The sequence below is a fragment of the Trichechus manatus genome, unplaced genomic scaffold (assembly GCF_000243295.1).
Source record: "Trichechus manatus latirostris isolate Lorelei unplaced genomic scaffold, TriManLat1.0 scaffold00076, whole genome shotgun sequence".
Taxonomy (NCBI): Eukaryota; Metazoa; Chordata; class Mammalia; order Sirenia; family Trichechidae; genus Trichechus; species Trichechus manatus.
Genome location: NW_004444012.1, coordinates 11519031 through 11539789, shown reverse-complemented (window position 1 = coordinate 11539789; position 20759 = coordinate 11519031). Strand labels below are relative to the sequence as shown.

The window sequence follows — 20759 nt, the reverse complement described above, 5'->3', positions numbered from 1 at the left end:
CGATACTGAGGCTGGAGAGGGGCCTGGGGAAGGTGGCCAGGATGGGTTGGGAGAAGCAGGACTGCTTTGCCATGACAGCCGGCTGGAAGTTGCCCAGCAACACTTCTCTGTTGCCAGCCTTCGAGCATCCGGATTGGCTGGGCAGCCACCCTTCAACACGCATTCGTTGACACACATTAACCAAGGCTCCCGGCAGGCAGGACCTGGAAGCACTTCCTACCTGGTGGCTCTCCAGTGGGCCTGCTCTCATCTCCCCCGACCCCTCCACCACTCTGCTCCCTCACCTACTTGCTCCCCGAGCCTTCATTCTCTCAAGTGCACCCTCCTGTCTTCAGTATCTCTTTTGAGTTTTTTAGTTGTTTTTATTAAGGGCAGAGAGAGAGAGCCACTCTTCTGTATTTTTTTTCTCAGTTATTATCAAAAGCATCCCATGCTTGTTCTAGATAATTTGGAAAGGACAGAAAAGTGAAAACAGAAGAAACGTCGCTCATAGCTCCCCCTTTGCAGGGGAAATCTTTGCTAACATTTTGCCCTGTATCATTCTGGTCTTATGTTCGTTTTCATTGTGGTTTTTAAAAGTTATCACTACATCTTGCTGTGGGTTTCAGATGTGGGCTCTTGGGCCTAGCCCACGACTCACTTGCGCTGGGGCTCTGCAGCTTCCTTTGGCTTCTCGCTATCTCCTGCTCCTTCTCTCTGGTTTTTGTGTGTGTGTTTGCGTTTAATCTTTTTGCCCCACGTCCTCCTTGTCCTTTCTCCTGTATTCTCTCTTCAGGGGCCCCAGGCCTGGGCCTTTCCCCACAGGAGCCCTAGTCACCCGCTGCGCTTGGCAGGAAGGGCAAAGCCTGCACGCCCTGTGTACCCCGGCTGGACTCTGGGTGTACCTGCCCCATTAGGTGCGATTTGGCATTTCTCTGGGTCTCTGTAACTGCTTCGTCACTGCTGTGTTCAGGTGGCTCCCTGTCCGCTGGAGAGGGTCACCTATGCTGGCTCTTGGAGAAGTCTGGAAGCTTGCTCTTCTGCAGTTTACCCGGGGGGGTCCTCTGTTTAGCCACTGCCCCTCCTTCTTCTTTCGCACAGCATCCGGCTGTGTCACTGCAGGGGGGCAGGGCAGGCTTCCTGGGGGCCTCCAAGGGGGCTTCCCTGGGGAATGCTGGGTATTAGCCATCCCTGTCTTCCCAGTAGGCCTTTCAAATGATTTTTTTCTCTCCCTACCTCAAAAGCGGCTAAAGAATTATACTCTGTGGTGTTTTCTTTTTGTATTTTACATTTTTTCCACTCAGGCAAGCCTGTCGGGGTCTCATTTCGCCACCTTGGCTGATGAGCGAGATAATCCCAAAGACACCTTCAGGGGCTGGAACAGGGGGGTTCATGCCCGCTGCTGGGAGTATGCTGATTTAGATCCTGAGTGACCCCACCTTTGTTATACCCCTTCCCCTTGTCTCACAGCAACCCAGTGAGGCAGACCAGGCCAGGCAGGGCTCCCCACAGATGAACTCCCGCCCAAGGGTCTAGCAAAACAAATGGGCAGGCTGTGGAACGAGGCGGCAGCACAAACCAGCATCCACATCTGCTGATTCCTGATCTCCCCGCATCCACCCCGTGGTGTTCACGGAGACCCTCAGCTTCATTTGGGCTGGTAGTTTTGGGGTCTGTGGTTGTCTAGCATCCTTGTGTGATATAAAGCAAAGAGCTCTGGGATTGAGTCCTGGCTCCCTCCTGGTGTGACCTGGGTTCTCTCAGGTGTAAAATGTTAACAATGATAATAGTAGCGCCAGCCCTCCCTTTCCTCAGAGGGTTGCTGTGAGGATCAGATGAGAAAATGTCTCCTAAAGGGCTTCGTAAGTTGTGAGGCACATTTACACGCTGAGGTCGTCTGATCAGTTTAATCACTTCTCCTGGGTGACCGTCCCCATTTCTGGGGGTGGGAGAATGGGGCAGAGAAACCCACTTGGATGTGCAGTGATGGTTCCCCTCTGCAGTCACCTGTGCTGAAGCTCCTCACGCTCCCTCAGACCTGGGCACCCCTGGAGTCATGGGCCCTTACCCTACCAACAAGGAAACAGAAACTTGCCCGGGAACATACAGGGAATGCATGGCAGGGCCAGATTAGACCCCAAGTCTCTCTAGGTCTTTGAAGTGTCTGGAGGCTCCCTACCCCCTCTTTGCTAGAGCTGGCCTGTTCTGTGCGGAGGGCAGGGGAGTCCACATCTCTCCAATCAATGTCCAGGATCTGCTCTGTGCCCACCCCTGGGGGTCACAGCCCTGCTTCCACACAGGACCCCTCTTGCTCACCAACTCTGCTCAGCCCCCCTGTTTCTCCTCAGCCACCCTTACCCCCACTCCCCACCCCCCACCAAGGGACAAGCTGCTCTGATCACAGCTGCCTCCTTTCCCACAGCATCAGCCCCAGCCCACCCTCTGACTAATGGTTTACATGAATCAAATGAGAGGCTGAACCTATCAGTCGGCTCATTAGGCCCAGAGTCAGCTCTTATTCAGCTCGCAGGGCCCAGGCAGAGGAGCTGAAGCATTTTTCCTGCACCATGAATGGGCTTCGTGCCCCTGTGATGCCTACACCTCCTCCCTTCTGCCCGGTGGTTGTCTCAGAGGAGCCTCCTCAGAGCTCTTCCTGACCTAACACTCCCGAGGCCCATCCTTTGGGGATGTCTGCCTCCTGGCATCCTGCCCAGGCCCATGCCCTCCTGCCCAGGTGGACGTGCGTTCCTGCCCTCCATGTGACTTGGCCTGGGCTGGGTTGTACCGGGTGGGTGGGGGTTGGGCACACGCAGCCTGTCTAGGCTGACCTAGGCTGGCTCTGCTGAGGGACCCTGGTCAGCCCCCAGCTCCAGGGACTTCACTCCCAGTGGCTTCTTGGATGTCTCCAAGAGTCAGCATTTCCCACCTGCTCCAGACTACCCCCAGGAGAACCATGAAACAAGCTGCTGTCCCCACGGCCATTGGACACCTTCCTCTTTGGCGTCCCCACCTCTCCAGACCCAGCCACCATAGCTGCACTCACCTCCCTGCCTTACCTCAAAGCTCAGCTCTCCTGCCTATGTCCCTTTCTCCTCCCCAGGCTCCCCCATCCCCGCCAATGTGGCAGTGCTTACACAGGGGTTGTTTTTTAATTCATTCACCCAGTATACACCATTGTTGTGGAGATGACTCCCACTCATAGCGACCCTATAGGACAGAGTAGAACTTCCACATAGGGTTTCCAGGCTGTAATCTTTCTGGAAGCAGACTGCAACTTCTTTCTCCCATGGAGCGGCTAGTGAGTTCAAACTGTTGACCTCTCGGTTAGCAACCGAGCACTTAACCACTGCACCACCAGGGCTCTTCATTCACCCAGTCAACCAATATAAACTGGAAAACTGACCGTGCTTCAGATATTGCATTAAGCACTTATGAAGCACCTGGGCTCTGCAGGCTGACTACCTGGGTTCAAAATCTGGCTCTACCAGTTCTTAGCAAGAGATCTTGGGAAAATTATTTAACATCTTTAAGCCTCAGCTTCCTCATCTGTAATAAGGGAACAATCATAGTACCTAATTCATAAGGATATTGTGAAGATTAAGTGAAATAACGCACACAAAGAACTTAAAAATGTGTCTGGAATGTAAAAGATAATACTCCTCGTTCTACCACTATTAGCCATCGTCATTATTAAGCAGTGGGGATATAAAACACAGTCCATGCCCTCAGGGCCTCCCAGTTCAGAGCACCATTAGAGTATTTATAATGTCAAAGTATGAAGAGGCTAATAGGGAATGCAGAAGAGGGAGCCCCTAAACGCCTGGTGTGGAAGAGGGAGCGTGTCAGGAAGACTTCCCGGAGGAGTGGTGCTTGAGCCTGGATACTGGAGAAAGTAGACAAGTGAGAGACCATTTCAGAAGGAGGGAGATCAACATGCCTGAAAGCACAGAGGTGTGGGAGAGCAGAGAACCTGGAGTTCCAGCTGTAGGTGGGGAGTGGCAGACTCTAAGGACTTTGAGGGTGGTGTTGAGGAGTTTGGACACATTACCACATTACCACTGTTGGGTCTTAAGCAGGCATTTGGCACTTCAGGTTGACACTTCCAAAAAGTCCCTTTGGTGACCCATCTGGAGAAAGGATGATTGGGTTACTGGTTAGGAGTAGTTGTCCAGGCAAGGCAAGGGCTTCAAGGAAGGCAGAGCCGAGGAGCAAGGAGAGGAATGACAAGCTTTTAGGAGTGAGTCAGGAGTCAGACTGGACGGGGCTGGACAACTGATGGTTAGGGGAGATCAGGAAGATGGAGAAGTAGGAGGCAGCAGCCAGGTTTCTCCTGGAGTGACTGTGTGGACACCAAGACCAGCACCGCAGGAGAAAGGGCAGGAGAGGAGAGGGAGAGAGGAGGAGTTCTATTTCGGCATGTTGGGGTTACAGTGTCCACGCAGTGGAGTTGTCCAGAAGGTGATGCCTACATCTCTGAGGAGGCGCGGAGGAAGATCTGGGCATTCCCACAGTTCAGGGGAGTCACCAGTGTCAAGTGGGAGGTGAAGTCAGGTGGGGGTGTGTAGAGTGAGGAGGCCCCGGTATGAGTCCCTGGGAGGCACCAGCATGAGTGGGAAGAGAGGACTGAGAAGAACACGCAGAGTGGACGGGGAGGTAGGAGGACAACGGAGAGAGAGAAAGAGAGAGAGAAGTCACTTAAGCCCAGGAGGAGAGCATTTGTCAGAGGAAGCAGCCAAGGCAGTGGAAGCCCAGCAAGATAAGAACAAAGAGAGTGCCTGGTGTCTAGCTTTCAGAAGTGGTAGGTGAGAGTGGTTTCTGGGGCAGCGTAGGGACAGAAGCCAGATTGCAGTGCTGTGAGGAGCGGGTGAGAGACAAAGCAGTGGACAAGGGGTTTGGCTGAGAGATGGAGATGAGAGAAATGGCAGGAGCTAGAAGAGGACAGAGGGTTGAGGGAGGTTTGTTGGTGGGTGTGGGTATGTTGAGACAGTGAATTGTATATGTGCATGACATCAAGGACATCAGACATGAAGAAAGCAAAAGGTCATTAAAAAGACAGGAAAGAAAGAAAAGACCAAAATGGATGTCAGAAGAGACTCTGAAACTTGCTGTTGAATGTAGTGTCTTAGTCACTTAGTGCTGCTGTAACAGAAATAGCACAAATGGATGACTTTAACAAACATAAATTTATTCTCTCATAGTTTAGGAGGCTAGAAGTCCAAAATCAGGGCACCAGCTCCAGGGGAAGGCTTTCTCTCTCTGTCGGCTCTGGGAGAAGTTACCCGGGTGGTACAAGAGGTTATTGCACTTGGCTGCTAACTGAAAGGTTGGAGGTTGGAGCCCACCCAGAGACACTTCAGAAGAAAGGCCCAGCAGTCTATTTGTGAAAAATCAGCCACTGAAAACCATATGGAGCACAGTTGTACTCTGACACACACGGGGTTGCCGTGAGTTGGAATCAACTTGACGGCAACTAGTGGTAACTGGTATGTATACACTATAAGAGCTGATTAGAGAGACAGAGAGTTGAAAATACAGGAGGGAGGACAGATGCTGGTGACTGAGTTTCCTGAGGGGAGAGGAGAGGAGACCCAGAAAGCTGAGGGATACAGCGAGAAGTGTCCCACAGGAGGGAAAGGCAGAGTGTGAGTGTGAGTGGGTGCAGGTGGCTTACTTCAGAGTGCCCACCCATGCCTTCCGGAGCGCTTTCCACCCTCCTGCCTCTCAGCTCTCCCATCCGTGCTTTTCTTCCTACAGGTCACTCCAAGGATTTTGTTTTCCTTACTAGGATGAAGGTCCTTGCTGACTGGCATTCCCATCCCCTCACCCATGTCCAAAACCCCTCCATGAATCTTCTCAGGTTTTCTTCCTCTACTGCTGTTATTTGAGATTCACCTTGGATCTGGCAGATCCCATCTAAGACAAGGCTGCCAGCAAAAAATAAAATCATACCAAGGCTGAACCAGAACGGGTTCTGTTTGCATTTAATGTCCAGAAAGTGACTCTTCAGGATAAAAGACAGGGCTCTGGTGCAGAGGCTGTCTAAGTTGTGAACTGTAGTCTTGGACCTCGATTCCCCTTTCTGCAAGGATGCCGCCCTCTCCGTCCCCATGGCTGTCCCATCTGGTTCTTCCACTTGGCTCCCCACCACTGCACAGTACCTGCCAGGGAATGCCCCATTGCCCAAGATCTATCCAAGGCCCACATGGCCCAGGGCCCCGACAGTTGATTGGACTCCACACCTCCTCTCAGCCAAGCAATGCCGCCAAGAAAAACCTGAGGGCAAGTCAGAAAACCAGTTCTGATTTGCCCAGTGAGCAGGTGGAAGCAGCTGGCCCCACCTTCAGTGTTTCCCAGAGTCTACAGGATGGAGGGGGAAGCAGAGATTCCAGCACCAGTTTCCTGAAGCTTCAGTCCACTCAGCCATTCTGTGGGGAGCAGACTGGGAGCCAGAGGCAGCCGCCATGGCACAAGGTAAGGAAGACTGCTGGAGAGCAGAGATGAGGAGGACAGAGAGAGACTGAGGGAAGTCAAGGAGGTGGATTCAGAGGAACAGAGGAGTAAATAAAGAGCTGAGGCAGGAAGAGTAGAAACCCCAGAAACGTCAGAAGTAGAGGTGGGCTAAGAATCAGGAGACAAAGCGGAGGCCGGCAGGTGAACACAGCCGAACAGCCTCATGCCAAGATGTCTGCTTCCACCGGTGGTGGGATGGGCCAGGACCAGGGATTAGACATCAGGGCTCCTGTCCTTCTCTGCCACCAGCTGACCCTTTGACACTGAGCAAGTCACTTCCCCTCTGGTTGCCACTCAGTCCCCCTGAAAAATGAGGGAGTTTGGATAAGACAGTCTTAAAGTTGTATTCCAGCTCTAAAAGTCTCTGAACTTTCATATCTCTCGTTTTTGACTCACTTCAGAGGATCTGTTACCCATTTTAGTTAATCTTTTCACCACCCCTCTTCCCTCTCCCTCATCACCCTCTCTTTAGAAAGCCTGCTTTGAAGATTAAATGGTTAATCGAGACCATTTAGAGGAAGATACTTTTAACTTGCTCTAAGGGTGTCATTTACTCTTATTGTTACAGCCTCACTTTCATTTACTATTTTTTGTGTTTAAAATTTTATTTTTAAATTTTTATGATTTTTAATTATACAAGAAATATGTGAATACATAGTTGGTATAAAATAAATAAAAAAAAAAAGCGACAGTCCCGTGATTGCCACCAACAACCCCAGCCTCATCGCCACTGTTACCAGTCTCTTGTTTACACATTTACATTCATATATGTATTCAATGTAGTACGTAGGATTTGATTGTGTGGTGTGTGTATATATATATATATCTCAATGGTATCATCATATTGTACGTATTTTTCTACAACTTGATTTTTTTCACTCAATATATGTCTTGGAGCTATATCTATGCCAATCAGTACCTATAGATCTACCTCAATGTTTTCACCTTGCTTAGTATTTCCATAGTATGAATGTAGGTAATTGGCTTATCCAATCGCCTGTTGATGGGAATATAAGTTGTTTCCAATTTTTCAGTTATTCAAGCAATGTTGTCACAAACATCCTTATCCATGCCTCTTTGAGCTCACATGGAAGTACCACTCTAGGATAGATACCAAGATCACTCACTGCAAAAATTCTTCCTATAGTCTCCTACAAGACCAATGACTTAATTCTTTGCAAATATCTTTTTTCAACAACATGAATGACAACTATACATATAGACCTCACCGGATGGAATATACGGGAATCAAATCAACTATATCTGTGGAAAGAGACAATGGAGAAGCTCAATATCATCAGTCAGAACAAGGCCAGGGGCTGACTCTGGAACAGATCATCAATGGCTCATATGCAAGTTCAAGTTGATGCTGAACAAAATTAAAACAAGATCACCAGAGCCAAAGTACAACCTTGAGTATATCTTACTTGAATTTAGAGACCATCTCAAGAATATATTTAACGCATTGAACACTAATGACTGGACACCAGATGGGTTGTAAGATGACATCAAGGACATCATACATGAAGAAAGCAAAAGGTCATTAAAAAGACAGGAAAGAAAGAAAAGATCAAAATGGATGTCAGAAGAGACTCTGAAACTTGCTGTTGAATGTAGTGTCTTAGTCACTTAGTGCTGCTGTAACAGAAATAGCACAAGTGGATGACTTTAACAAACATAAATTTATTCTCTCATAGTTTAGGAGGCTAGAAGTCCGAAATCAGGGCACCAGCTCCAGGGGAAGGCTTTCTTTCTCTGTCGGCTCTGGGGGAAGGTACTTGTCATTAATCTTTCCGTGGTCTAGCAGCTTCTTGGCGCAGGGACCATGGCTCTTCTTGTTTGGTGGTAATGAGGTCCCTCTCCTCTCTGCTCACTTCTCTCTTTTATATCTCAAAAGAGATTGACTCAAGATACAACCTAGCAAAGCATCTCACAACATGGATGAATCTGGAGGGCATTATGCTGAGTGAAATAAGTCAGCCACAAAAGGACAAATATTGTATGAGATCACTACTATAAAAACTCACAACAAGGTTTACACACAAAAAGAAACAATCTTTGATGGTTACAAGGGAGGGGAGGAGTGGGGATGGAAAAACACTAAATAGACAATGGGTAAATGGTAACTTTGGTGAAGGGTAAGACAGTACACAATACTGGGGAAATCAGCACAACTCGTATAAGGCAAAGTCATGTAAGCTTCCTAGACACATCCAAACTCCCTGAGGGACTGAATTACTGGGCTGGGGGCTGTGGGTACCATGGTCTCAGGGAACATCTAGCTCAATTGGTAGACATAGTTTATAAAGAAAATGTTCTACATTCTACTTTGGTGAGTAGCGTCTGGGGTCTTAAAAGCCTGTGAGCAGCCATCTAAGGTACTCTACTGGTCTCACCCCTTCGGGAGCAAGGGAGAATGAAGAGAACAGGATAGACGGAAAAGATTAGTCCAAAGGACTAATGGACCACAGCTACCAAAGCCTCCACCAGACTGAGTCCAGTACAGCTAGATGGTGCCCGGCTACCACCACTGACTGCTCTAACTGGGATCACAACACAGGGTCCTGGACAGAGCTGGAGAAGGATGTAGAACAAAATTCTAACCCACAAAAAAAGACCAGATTTACTGGCCTGACAGAGACTGGAGAAACCCCAAGAATATGGCCTCCGGACACCATTTTAGCTCAGTAATGAAGTCACTCCTGAGGTTCACCCTTCAGCCAAAGATTAGACGGGCCCACAAAACAAAATGAGATTAAAGGGGCACAACAGCCCAGGGACAAGGACTAGAAGGCAGGAAGGGACAGGAAAGCTGGTGATTGAGAACCCAAGTTCGAGAATGGAGAGTGTTGACACATCATGGGGTTGGTAACCAATGTCACAAAACTATATGTGTACTAACTGTTTAATGAGAAGCTAGTTTGCTCTGTAAACCGTCATCTGAAGTACAATAATAAAAAATTTAAAAAAGAAAACAGAAAAAAAAAGAAATTGCCATAGCCACCCCAACCTTTAGCCGCCACCACCCTGATCAGTCAGCAGCCATCAACATCGAGGCAAGACCCTCCACTAGCAAATAGATTACAGCTTGCTGAAGGCTCAGATGATGGTTAGCATCGTTTAGCAATAAAGTATTTTTTAATTTAAAAAAAAAGATACAACCTAATCCAGTAGATTTTGTCCTGCCTCATTAACGTAAGTGCCTCTAATCTTGCTTCAGTGACATCATAAAAAATACCAAACCCATTGCCTTTGAGTTGATTCTGATTCATAACAACCCTATAGGAAAGAATAGAACTGCCCCATAGTGTTTCCAAGGAGCAGCTGGTGGATTCCAACTGCTGACCTTTCGGTTAGCAGCTGAAAGCTTAAACACTGTGCCACCAGGGCTCCATTAACAACATAGAGGTTAGAATTTACAACACATGACATAATTACATCAGATCACAAGATGGAGGACAACCACACAATATTGGGAATGATGGCCTTTGACACATATTTTGGGGGGACCCAAGTGACAAGTAGCTAAAGCAAATGGAAGAAATATGAAGTAAAAGAGTTGAATTGAAGATTTCAAAGGGCAGCTCGAGAAGATAACGTGTTGTAATGAAATGTGCAAAGACTGGAGTTAGAAAAACAAAAGGGAAGAACACACTTGGCATTTCTCAAGCTGAAAGAACTGAAGAAAAAATTCAAGTCTCAAGTTGCGGTTTTTAAGAATTCTATGGGCAAAATATTGAATGACACAAGAAGCATCAAAAGAAGATGGAAGGAATACACAGAGTCACTATACCAAAAAGAATTGGCCGATGTTCAACCATTTCAGGAGGTAGCATATGATCAAGAACCAGTGCTATTGAAGGAAGAAGTCCAAGATGCACTGAAGGAATTGGCAAAAAACAAGGCTGCAGGAATTGACGGAATACCAACTGAGATGTTTCAGCAAACGAATACAACACTGGAAGTGCTTACTTCTCTATGCCAAGAAATTTGGAAGACAGCTATCTGGCCAACCGAGTGGAAGAGATCCATACTTGTGCCCATTCCAAAGAAAGGTGACCCAACAGAATGTGGAAATTGTCAAACAATATCATTAATATCATACGTAAGTAAAATTTTGCTAAAGACTAGTTCAGTACATCAACAGAGAAAAACCAGGAATTTATGCCAAATTCAGAAGAAGATGTGGAACAAGGGATATCTCTGCTGATGTCAGATAGATCTTGGCTGAAAGTAGAGAATACCAGAAAGAAGTTTACCTGTGTTTTATTGACTATGTAAAGGCATTTGACTGTGTAGACCATAACAAATTATGGATAACATTGCAAAGAATGGGAATTCTGGGAATTCCAGAACACTTAATTGTGTTCATGAGGAAACTGTATATAAAACAAGAGGCAGTTGTTTGAACGGAATAAGGGGATAATGTGTGGTTTAAAATCAGGAAAGGTGTGCATCAGGGCTGTATCCTTTCACCATACTTATTCAATCTGTATGCTAAGCAAATAATCCTGGAAGTTGAACAGTATGAAGAAGAACACAGCATCAGGTTTGGAGGAAGACTCATTAAGAACCTGCGATATGCAAATGATACAACCTTGCTTGTTGAAAGCAAAGAGAACTTGAATGAAGCACTTACTGATGAAGATAAAAGACTACAGCTTCCAGTACGGATTACGCCTCAACATAAAGAACGCAAAAATCCTCACAACTGGACCAATAAGCAACATAATCAGAAACAGAGAAAATATTGAAGCTGTTAAGGATTTCCTTTTACTTGAATCCACAATCAATGTCCATGGAAGCAGCAGTCAAGACATCAAACGATGCACTGTATTGGGCAATTCTGCTGCAAAAGACCTCTTTAAAGTGTTAAAAAAGCAAAGATGTCACTTCCAGGACTAAGGTGCGCCTGACCCAAGCCATGGTATTTTCAATCACCTCATATACGTTCGAAAGCTGGACAATGAATAAGGAAGGTCAAAGAAGAATTGCTGCATTTAATTATGGTGAAGAATATTAAATATATTACAGCCTACCAAAAGAATGAACAAATCTGTCTTGGAAGTACAGCCAGAATGCTCCTTAGAAGCAAAGATAATGAGACATATAATCAGGAGGGACCAGTCCCTGGAGAAGAACATCATGCTTGGTAAAGTAGAGGGTCAGTGAAAAAGAGGAAGACCCTCAATGAGATGGATTGACACGGGGGCTGCAAGAATGGGCTCAAACATAACAATTGTGAGGATGGTGCAGGACCAGGCAGTGTTTTGTTCTGTTGTACATAGGGTTGCTGTGAGTTGGAACTGACTTGACAGCACCTAACAACATAGTCTCCTTTCTAACTCCAAAACAGTATACCCCATTCTCCCCTGGCATCAAGGAGCATAAATACCCCCAATATTAAACATGTACCTCTTATTTGGATATCTGGTGTCTTGGGTGAAAGATAATTCCTGTATTATAGACGGAGATGAACTTGACCTCGTGATATATCCAGAGGATGAGACTTAGCCCCAGTGGTCAAATCAGAGGTCTGTCAGGCAGATGTTGCCACACTGTTGGGTAGTCTGGGTCATGTGTTCTGACCAGAATCGGACCAGTTTAGTGGTCCCTCTAGTCTATTGGTCTCCAAGAAGAGCTTCTTTCTCTATTACCAGGAAAAAGTCAACTGCTTTCCCAACCAACAGTGGGTCAGTTTGTCCTTTCTGACCATGAAAGAAGGCCTGCAATGGGTGGTAGCTATTGAGTAATGGAAAGAGCACAGGACTTGAGTCAGGAAGCCTGGGTTTGACCTTAAGCAAGACATTTAATCTACCAGAACTTTGGTTTTCTCATTCCCAAGTGTGGGTGATATGACCTTTCCTCCCTCCAAGGTTCTGGTAAGGATTAAATGGATAATGTCATCTTCTTTCATTTATTTCAGTGATGTTTTGTGGTTTTCAGTGTGTAAGTCTTGCACTTCCTTTAAGATTATTCCTATGTATTTTATTCTTTTTGATGCTGTTGTAAATGGAATTTTTTTTTAAATTTCGTTTTCAGATTGTTCATTCCAAGTGTGTAGAAATACAACTGATTTTTATATACTGATCTTGTATCCTGCAACCTTGCTGAACTCATTTATTAGTTCTAATACTTTTGTGTGTGTGTGTGTGTGTATTCCTTAGAATTTTTTAGCTACAAGATCATGTTATCTGTGACTAGAGATTGTTTTACTTCTTTCTTTCTAATTTGGATGCCTTTTATTTCTTTTTCTTGTGACACTGTACTGGCTAGAACTTCCAGTACAATATTGTGTAGAAGTGGTGAGAGTGAGCATCCTTGTCTTGTTCCTGATGTTAGAGGGAAAGCATCCACCCTCTCACCATTAAGTATGATGTAAGCTGTGGCTTTTTCTTAGATGCCCTTTTTTAGGCTGAGGAAGTTCCCTTCTATTCTTAGCTTGTTTAGTGTTTTTATCACAAAAAGATGTTGGATTTTGTCAAATGCTTTGGTTCGTATTCTAAATACAGCCAAGATAAAGCCGCTAGGTCTCTGTCTTCATTGGTTTACATCTAGTGGTAGAAGACAGACAAAGAAAAAAGTAACTAAGAAAAATATCTGAGCCCCTCATGCTGAGCCTGCAACTAGCAGGCTTTCAGTAAAAGTGTGTTGATATAAATGAACAAATGAGCATGACATGTAAATCAACTTGTCAATTAAGTGGTCAAATTTACCTAAGAGTGGTGCAGCTTAGTGCCATGGACCAGTGGGAGATGGGAAGTGCGGACCAGTTGGGGCAGGCTTCATGAAGGAGGTGGGTCTTGAATAGGCCTTGAAGGACAGGTGGAATTTGGTTAGATAGTGGAAGGGTATTCTTAGTTGGGGCTACAGCAGGAACAAAATATACAGACAGATAAGGGTGCCATTTTGTTCAGGGATAGATTGGCTGGAGAAGAGGGCCCATGATGGGAGTCATGGGAAATGAGAATGCAAGAGTAATTAAGGCTAGGTATGAAGAGCGTAAGTGTCGGGTTAAGAAGTGTGCCTTTTATACTGTGGGCTGTAGGTTTTCTCTAAACTTTGAAAGCGAAAGGATGATTTGATCAAATTGTCTTGAGGAAAGATAATCTGGTGATGTGTTAATGGATGGCATGGTGTGGAGAGAGACAGGAGGCAGCAGATCTGATGGAGGCTGTTACAGTCACTAGATATGAGGTGAGGAGGTTGGAATCATGCTGGGCATGAAAAGGGATGGCTGGACACCAGAGATGTTTCAATCGAAGGAATGAAGGGACTTGGTGACACATGAATGGATATAGGCTGAGAAGGAGATGGGTGAGCCAATTGTGACTCAAAGGTATGAGCCCAAGTACCTGGGGACCATCACAGGGCCATGGTAAAATAGAGAAGTTCGGAATGGAGCTCTTTTGGGGGAGGCTCACTGGGGGAACAATGAATCAGTTTGTGTTTCAGCAGAAGTTCTAGAAGGCTGGAAATGGGACTTTCTTTGACCGTCCTCAGTATCCAAGCTCCCAGGGCATAGGGCACATGACATTAGCGGTGATCAGAGAGCCTGCTAACTGCTAAAAGAAGGGAAGCTAACTCAGAGACAGCTAACCCAGGGACATCTCACCCAGGGGCAGCTAACATGGACATCTAACCCAGGGCTATCTAACTCAGGGACAGATAACCTAGAGACAGTCAACCAAGGGGTAGCTAACCCAGGGACAACTAACCCAGAGACAGTTAACCCAAGGGCAGCTAACCCAGCAACAGCTAACTCAGGGACTTGCTCCCATGTCTGGAGGCTGGAATGGGACAAATGGGACTGTTAACTTCAGTCCAAAAAAGCAGATGGCCAGGGTGAATCTGGAGACATGCTGGACTGAAGGGAGTAAACAAACCTCACCAGCCTGCAGAGGAGTCGGACAGAGGCAGGAAGCCATACACCTCAGGGAAGGCATCAGGGAGAGGGGATGGAGGGTTGGAAAAGCAGGGAGTCACTTTTTCAAGTTTGCGTGGTTAATAAGGGATGGACAGGATTGGACTGACTCCACAACCCTGCTGTTTTATCTGTCCTGGGCTGCCCCAACTCAGGGCTGGAGGTGGCCGTCACGGACTTCCAAACCTCCTGGAACAACCTGCAGCACCACACTGAGGAGATCAGCTCTGACCGCCTCCTTGTTCGCCGGGGCCAGGCCTTCAACATCACGTTGTACTTCATAAACCGGGGCTTCCAGCCAGGCCTGGACAACATCATCTTTGTGGCTGACACTGGTGAGGATGCCAGCTAGCTCACAGGCTGTGTGTGTGTGTTGGGGGTGTAGTGGGTGCCTGGGGACTCAGAGGTCACCACAGAGGGCCTCAGCTCCTCTTCTCTCCAGGCCCTCTGCCGGACCTGACCAAGGGGACTCGCTCAGTGTTCAGCCTGGCAGGTCGTGGTGGCCCCAGCCCCTGGATTGCATCGCTGAAGGCCAACGGGGCTACCTCCCTGGAGGTGAGCCTCTGCGCCCCTCCAACGGCACCTGTGGGCCGGTACCTCCTGAAGATTCACATTGACTCCTTCCAGGGGTCTGTCACAGCCTATCAGATTGGGGAGTTCATCCTGCTCTTCAATCCCTGGTGCCCAGGTAAGGCAGGGCACCTGTGGCGGTGGGGTGTCCCTCTGTCTCTGCCTGTCAGTACTGCCAGAGAGACCTGAACTCAATGATTTCTAGACCTCTGTTCCCTGGCCACCCACAAACCTCCCCCTAATCGCATGGACTCAGCAAACATCCCCAACCACCAACAACCAGGGCAGGGAGACCTTGCTATCTAGTCATTTTTTAGAATTTAAAATTACGAACCAAGTCATGTTTATTTAAAAGGAAAACTATTACATTTAAGCTGACCACCGTTACCATTGATCTTCATCGTATATATTTTAAAGTAACTTGAGTTTTTTCATTATAAAAGTGATATATGCACAACGTGTTGCATTGAATATTTGTTGAATGACTAGATAAATAAACGAAAGACACAATAAAAAAATAGAAAGGTATAAGGTAAAAAATAAAATCTTCTTTCTATCTCCTAGTTCTGTTCTCAGAGGACACCAGGATTAAATTTTTCTGATGTAGGCTTACAAAAATTTTCTATGCTTAATCAAATGTCATATATGAGATTCTATAATACATATCTTTTTTATTTTATTTATTGTGTTTTAGGTGAAAGTTGACAGTGCATATTAGTTTTTCATTCAAAAATTCTATACACAAAATATTTTATTTTGTTTTATGACTTTAGTTGCAATCCCTGCGATATGTCAGCACTCTCCCCCTTTCCCTTTCCACCCTGGGTTCTCAGTGTCCATTCAACCAATTTTCCTGTCCCTTCCAGCCTTTTCGTCTTTGCTTTTGGGCAGGTGTTGCCTGTTTGGCCTCGTATACTTGACTGAGCTAAGAAGTACGTTCCTCACATGTGTTATTGTTTGTTTTATAGGACAGTCTAATCTGACTGGAAGGTGGACTTTGGAAGTGGCTTCAGTTCTGAGTTAGCAGGGTATCCGGGGGCTGAGACTAAGTCTGGTCTTTTTTTGTGAATTTGAATTTTGTTCTACATTTTTTTCCCGCTCTGCCCTGGACCCTCTATTGTGGCCTCTGTCAGAGCCGTTGGTGGTGGTAGCCGAGCACCATCTGGTTCTTCCGGGCTCAGTCTGGTGACAGATGTGGTTCATGTGGTCCCTTAGTTCTTGGGACTAATATTTTCCTTGTATCTTTGATTTTCTTCATTTTCCTTTGCTCCAAACTGCTGGGACCAATAGACGTATCTCAGATGGTCGCTCGCAAGCTTTTAGGACCCCAGATGCTACTCACCAAAGTAGGATGTAGAACATTTTCTTTATGGGCTATGTTATGCCAATTGACCTAGATGTCCCCTGAGACCATGGTCCCCATCCCTCAGTCCCAGTAACTCAGTCCCTCAAGGTGTTTGTATGTGTCTAGGAAGCTTCTATGACTTTGCCTTGGTCAAGTTGTACTGACTTCCCTTCTATCGTGGGTTGTCTTTCCTTTCACCAAAGTTAACATTTGTGTACTATCTAGTTAGTGATTTCCCCTCCCCACCCCTCCTCTCCCTCATAGCCATCAAAGTTGTTTTTTTTTTTTTTTTCTCTGTTTATAAACCTTTTCTTGGGTTTTTATAATAGTGGTCTTATACAACATTTGTCCTTGTGTGATTGACTTATTTCACCCAGCATAATGCCCTCCAGATTCATCCATGTTATGAGATGTTTCACAGATTCCTCATTGTTCTTTACTGTAGCATTCGATTGTGAGTATGTACCACAATTTGTTTATCCATTCATTTGTTGATGGGCATCTAGGTTGTTTCTGTCTTTTTGCTATTATGAATAATGCTGTAATGAACATGGGTGTGCATATGTCTATTCGCTTGACGGCTCTTACTTCTCTAGGATATTTTCTTTGGCATTGGATGGCTGGATCATAAGGTATTTCTATTTCTAGCTTTTTAAGGAGGCACCATGTCGTTTTCCAAAATGGTTGTACGATTTTACATTCCCACCAGCAGTGCATAAGAGTTCCAATTTTCCTGCAACCTCTCCAACATTTGTTATTTTCTGTCTTTCTGATTAGTGCGAGTCCTGTTGGGGTGACATGATATCTCACTGTAGTTTTGATTTGCATTTCTCTAATGCTAGTGATCGCGAGCATTTCCTCATGTGTCTGTTAGCTGCCTGAATGTCTTCTTTGGTGAAGTGTCTGTTCATATCCTTTGTCCATTTTTTAATTGGACTATTTGTCTTTTTGTTGAAGAGGTGTGAAGTATTCTATAGATTTTAGAGATTAGACCCTTGTCGGATATGTTGTAGCCAAAAGTTTTTTCCCAGTCTGTAGGTTGTCTTTTTATCTTTTGGTGAAGTCTTTTGATGAACTTAAGTGTTTAATTTTTAGGCACTCCCAGAAGATCTAGTTTATCTTCTGATGTTTGTGCATTGTTAGGTATGGTTTGTATTCTATTTATTCCATGTATTAGGGCACCTAGTGTTGTCCTTATTTTTATTTCCATAATCTTTATCATTTTAGGTTTTGTATTGAGGTCTTTGATCCATTTTGAATTAGTTTTTGTGTATGGTGTGTGGTATGGGTCCTATTTCACTTTTTTACAGATGGACATCCAGTTTTCCCAGAACCATTTGTTAGAAAGACTGTCTTTTCCCCCAGTTAATAACTTTGGTCCTTTGCCAAAGATCAGCTGACCATATGTCTTAGTCATCTAGTGCTGCTGTAACAGAAATACCACAAGTGGATGGCTTTAACAAAGAGAAACTTATTCTCTCACAGTCTAGTAGGCTACAAGTTCAAATTCAGGGCATCAGCTCCAAGGAAAGGCTTTCTCTATCTGTCAGCTCTGGAGAAAGGTCCTTGTCATAAATCTTCTCCTGGTTGAGGAAGTTCTCAGCACAGGGACCCTGGATCCAAAGGACGCACTGTTCTCCTGGCTCTTGTTTCTTGATGGTATAAGGTCCCCACATCTCTCTGCTCCCTTCTCTCTTTTATATCTCAAAAGAAATTGGCTCAAGACACAATCCTATCTTGTAGATTGAGTCCTGCCCCATCAACATAATTGCCACTAATCCCATCTCATCAGCTATCATAAAGATAGGATTTACAACACTTGGGAAAATCACATCAGGTGACAAAATAGTGGATAATCACACAATACTAGGAATCATGGCCTAGCCAAGTTGACAGATATTTTTGGGAGACACAATTCAATCCATGAAACCATAGGTGGATGGATTTACATCTTGGCTCTTGATTCTGTTCCATTGGTCTATGTGTCTGTCATTGTACCAATACCACTCTGTTTTGACTACTGTGGCTGTATAGTAGGTTCTGAGATCAGGTAGTGTGGGGCCTCCTACTTTGTTCTTTTTCTTCAATAATCCTTTGCTTATCTGGGGCCTCTTTTCTTTCAATATAAAGTTGGTGATCAGTTTTTCCATTTTGTTAAAGAATGCTGTTGGTATCTGATTTGGGATTGCATTATATCTGTAGATTACTTTGAGTAGGATTGATATTTTCACAACATTGAATTTTTCGATCCGTGAGCATGGTATGTTTTTCCATTTATGTAGGTCTGTTTTGGTCTCTTGCAATAGCGTTTTGTGGTTTTGTTTATATAGGTTTTTTACGTCCTTGGTTAGATTTATTCCTAAGTATTTTATCTTTTTAGGGGCTATTATAAATGATATTTTCCTGATTTCCTTTTCAAAGTTGGTGTATAGGAATTCAACTGATGTTTTTTTTGTTGATCTTGTATCCTGCTGCTCTGCTGAATCTTTCTATTACTTCCAGTAGTTTTCTTGTGGAATCTTTGGGGTTCTTTATGTATAGGATCATATCATCTTTGAATAGGGATAGTTTTGCTTCTTCCTTTCCAATTTGGATGCCCTTCATTTCTTTTTCTTCCCTTATTGCTCTAGCTAGGACTTCCAGCACAATGTTAAATAAGAGTGGTGATAAAGGGCATCCTTGTCTTGTTCCCGTTCTCAGGCGGAATCTTTCAGCCTCTCCATTGAGAATGATGTTGACTGTTAGTTCTGTATAGACGCCCTTTATTATGTTGAGGAATTTCCCTTCTATTCCTATTTATTTAGAGTTTTTATCAGGAATGGGTGTTGGACTTTGTCAAATGCTTTTTCTGCATGGATTGAAATGATCATGTGATTCTTTTCTTTTGTTCTATTTATGTAGTGGATTTTGTTGATTGATTTTCTAATGTTGAACAATTCTTACATACAAGGTATGAATCCCACTTGGTCGTGGTGCATTATTTTTTTGATACAGTGCTGAATTCTATTGGCTAGAATTTTGTTCAGAACTTTTGCATCTATGGTCATGAGATATATGGTCTGTAATTTTCTTTTTTTGTGGTGTCTTTGCCTGGTTTTTGTGTCACAGTTATGCTGGCTTTGTAGAATGAATTCGAGAGTATTCCTTTTTTTTTTTCCCCCTATGCTCTGAAATAGTTTGAATAGTACTGGCATGAGCTCTTCTCTGAATGTTTGGTAGAACTCTCCAGTGAAGCCATCTGGGCCAGGGCTTTGTTGTTGGTTTTTTTTGGGGGAGAGGGGGTAGTTTTCTTTTATTACCTGTTCAATCTTGTTTCTTGTTATGGGTCTGTTGAGATTTTCTATCTCAGCTTCTGTTAGTTTAGATAGGTAGTGTGTTTCTAAAAATTTGTCTGTTTCCTCTTGACTCTCAAATTTGTTGAAGTATAATTTTTCATACTATTCTGTTATGATCTTTTTTATTTCATCTGGGTCTGTTGTAATGCCCCTCATCTCATTTCTTATTTGGGTTATTTGCTTCCTCTCCTGTTTTTCTTTTGTCAGTTTGGCCAATGGTTTGTTGATTTTGTTGATCTTTTCAAAGAACCAACTTTTGGTCTTGTTGATTCTTTCCACTGTTTTACTGTTCTCTATTTCATTTATTTCTGCTCTAACCGTTATTATAGGAAAATTTGGTGGTGTACTGGTTAAGAATTCAGCTACTAACAAAAAAGTTTGACAGTTTGAATCCACCAGGCGCTCCTTGGAAACCCTGTGGTGTGGTTCTATTCTGTCCTACAGGGTCACTATGAGTTGGAATCAACTGGACAGCAATTTTTTTTTTTTTAACCTTGTTATTTCCATTCTTCTGGTGGCTGTGGGCTTCTTTTGCTGTTCTTCTTCTATTTGTTCGAGTTGTAGGGCTAACGTTTTAATTTTGGCCCATTCTTCTTTTTTGATGTGTGAGTTTATTGCTAGGAATTTTTTATTCCCTCTGTGATTTCTTCTACTAGCCAGTTGTTTTTAACTAAGGTATTATTCAGTTTCCGTGTAATACATACCGTTCTTCAACTTGCTTTTTTAAACTTTTTTTATTGTACTTTAAATGAAGGTTTACAGAACAAATAGTTTCTCATTCAACAGTCAGTATACATATTGTTTTATGACTTTGATTAACTACCCCATGACATGTCAACACTCTCCCTTCTCGACCTTGGAGGATATTTATTTTATTTTATTTTTTGATGAAAATATGTATAGCCAAAGATACAGCATTTCAAAAATTTCTACATGCACAATTCAGTGACATCGATTATATCCTTCCAGTTGTGCTGCTGTTCTCACTAACCTTTTCCAAATTATTCCATCACCATTATCTTCAACTCACTGTCCCCTAGGCTTCCCATCAAACCTTTTGAGTTGCTTTTGTCAATTTGATCTCCCATAGATAATT

At 44.4% G+C, this 20759-nt stretch overlaps 2 protein-coding genes across 3 annotated transcripts in view; both read left to right on the top strand.

Moving 5' to 3' along the window:
- TGM7 (transglutaminase 7) overlaps window positions 1-1412 on the top strand; it is a 17751-nt gene extending 16339 nt beyond the window's left edge. Inside the window, 1 exon segment of the mRNA XM_012556733.1 lies at window positions 1284-1412. Coding sequence (XP_012412187.1) covers window positions 1284-1412 — 129 coding nt within the window.
- Window positions 1413-6440: 5028 nt separating this feature from the next.
- Window positions 6441-20759, top strand: part of TGM5 (transglutaminase 5) — a 42169-nt gene continuing 27850 nt past the window's right edge. The window contains exons 1-3 of one of the 2 annotated variants that reach the window (XM_004380680.2): window positions 6441-6450; window positions 14569-14748; window positions 14856-15101. In XM_004380680.2, coding sequence (XP_004380737.1) covers window positions 6441-6450; window positions 14569-14748; window positions 14856-15101 — 436 coding nt within the window. The remainder of the gene's footprint in view (window positions 6451-14568; window positions 14749-14855; window positions 15102-20759) is intronic. The other variant, XM_004380681.2, reaches the window with a different exon arrangement.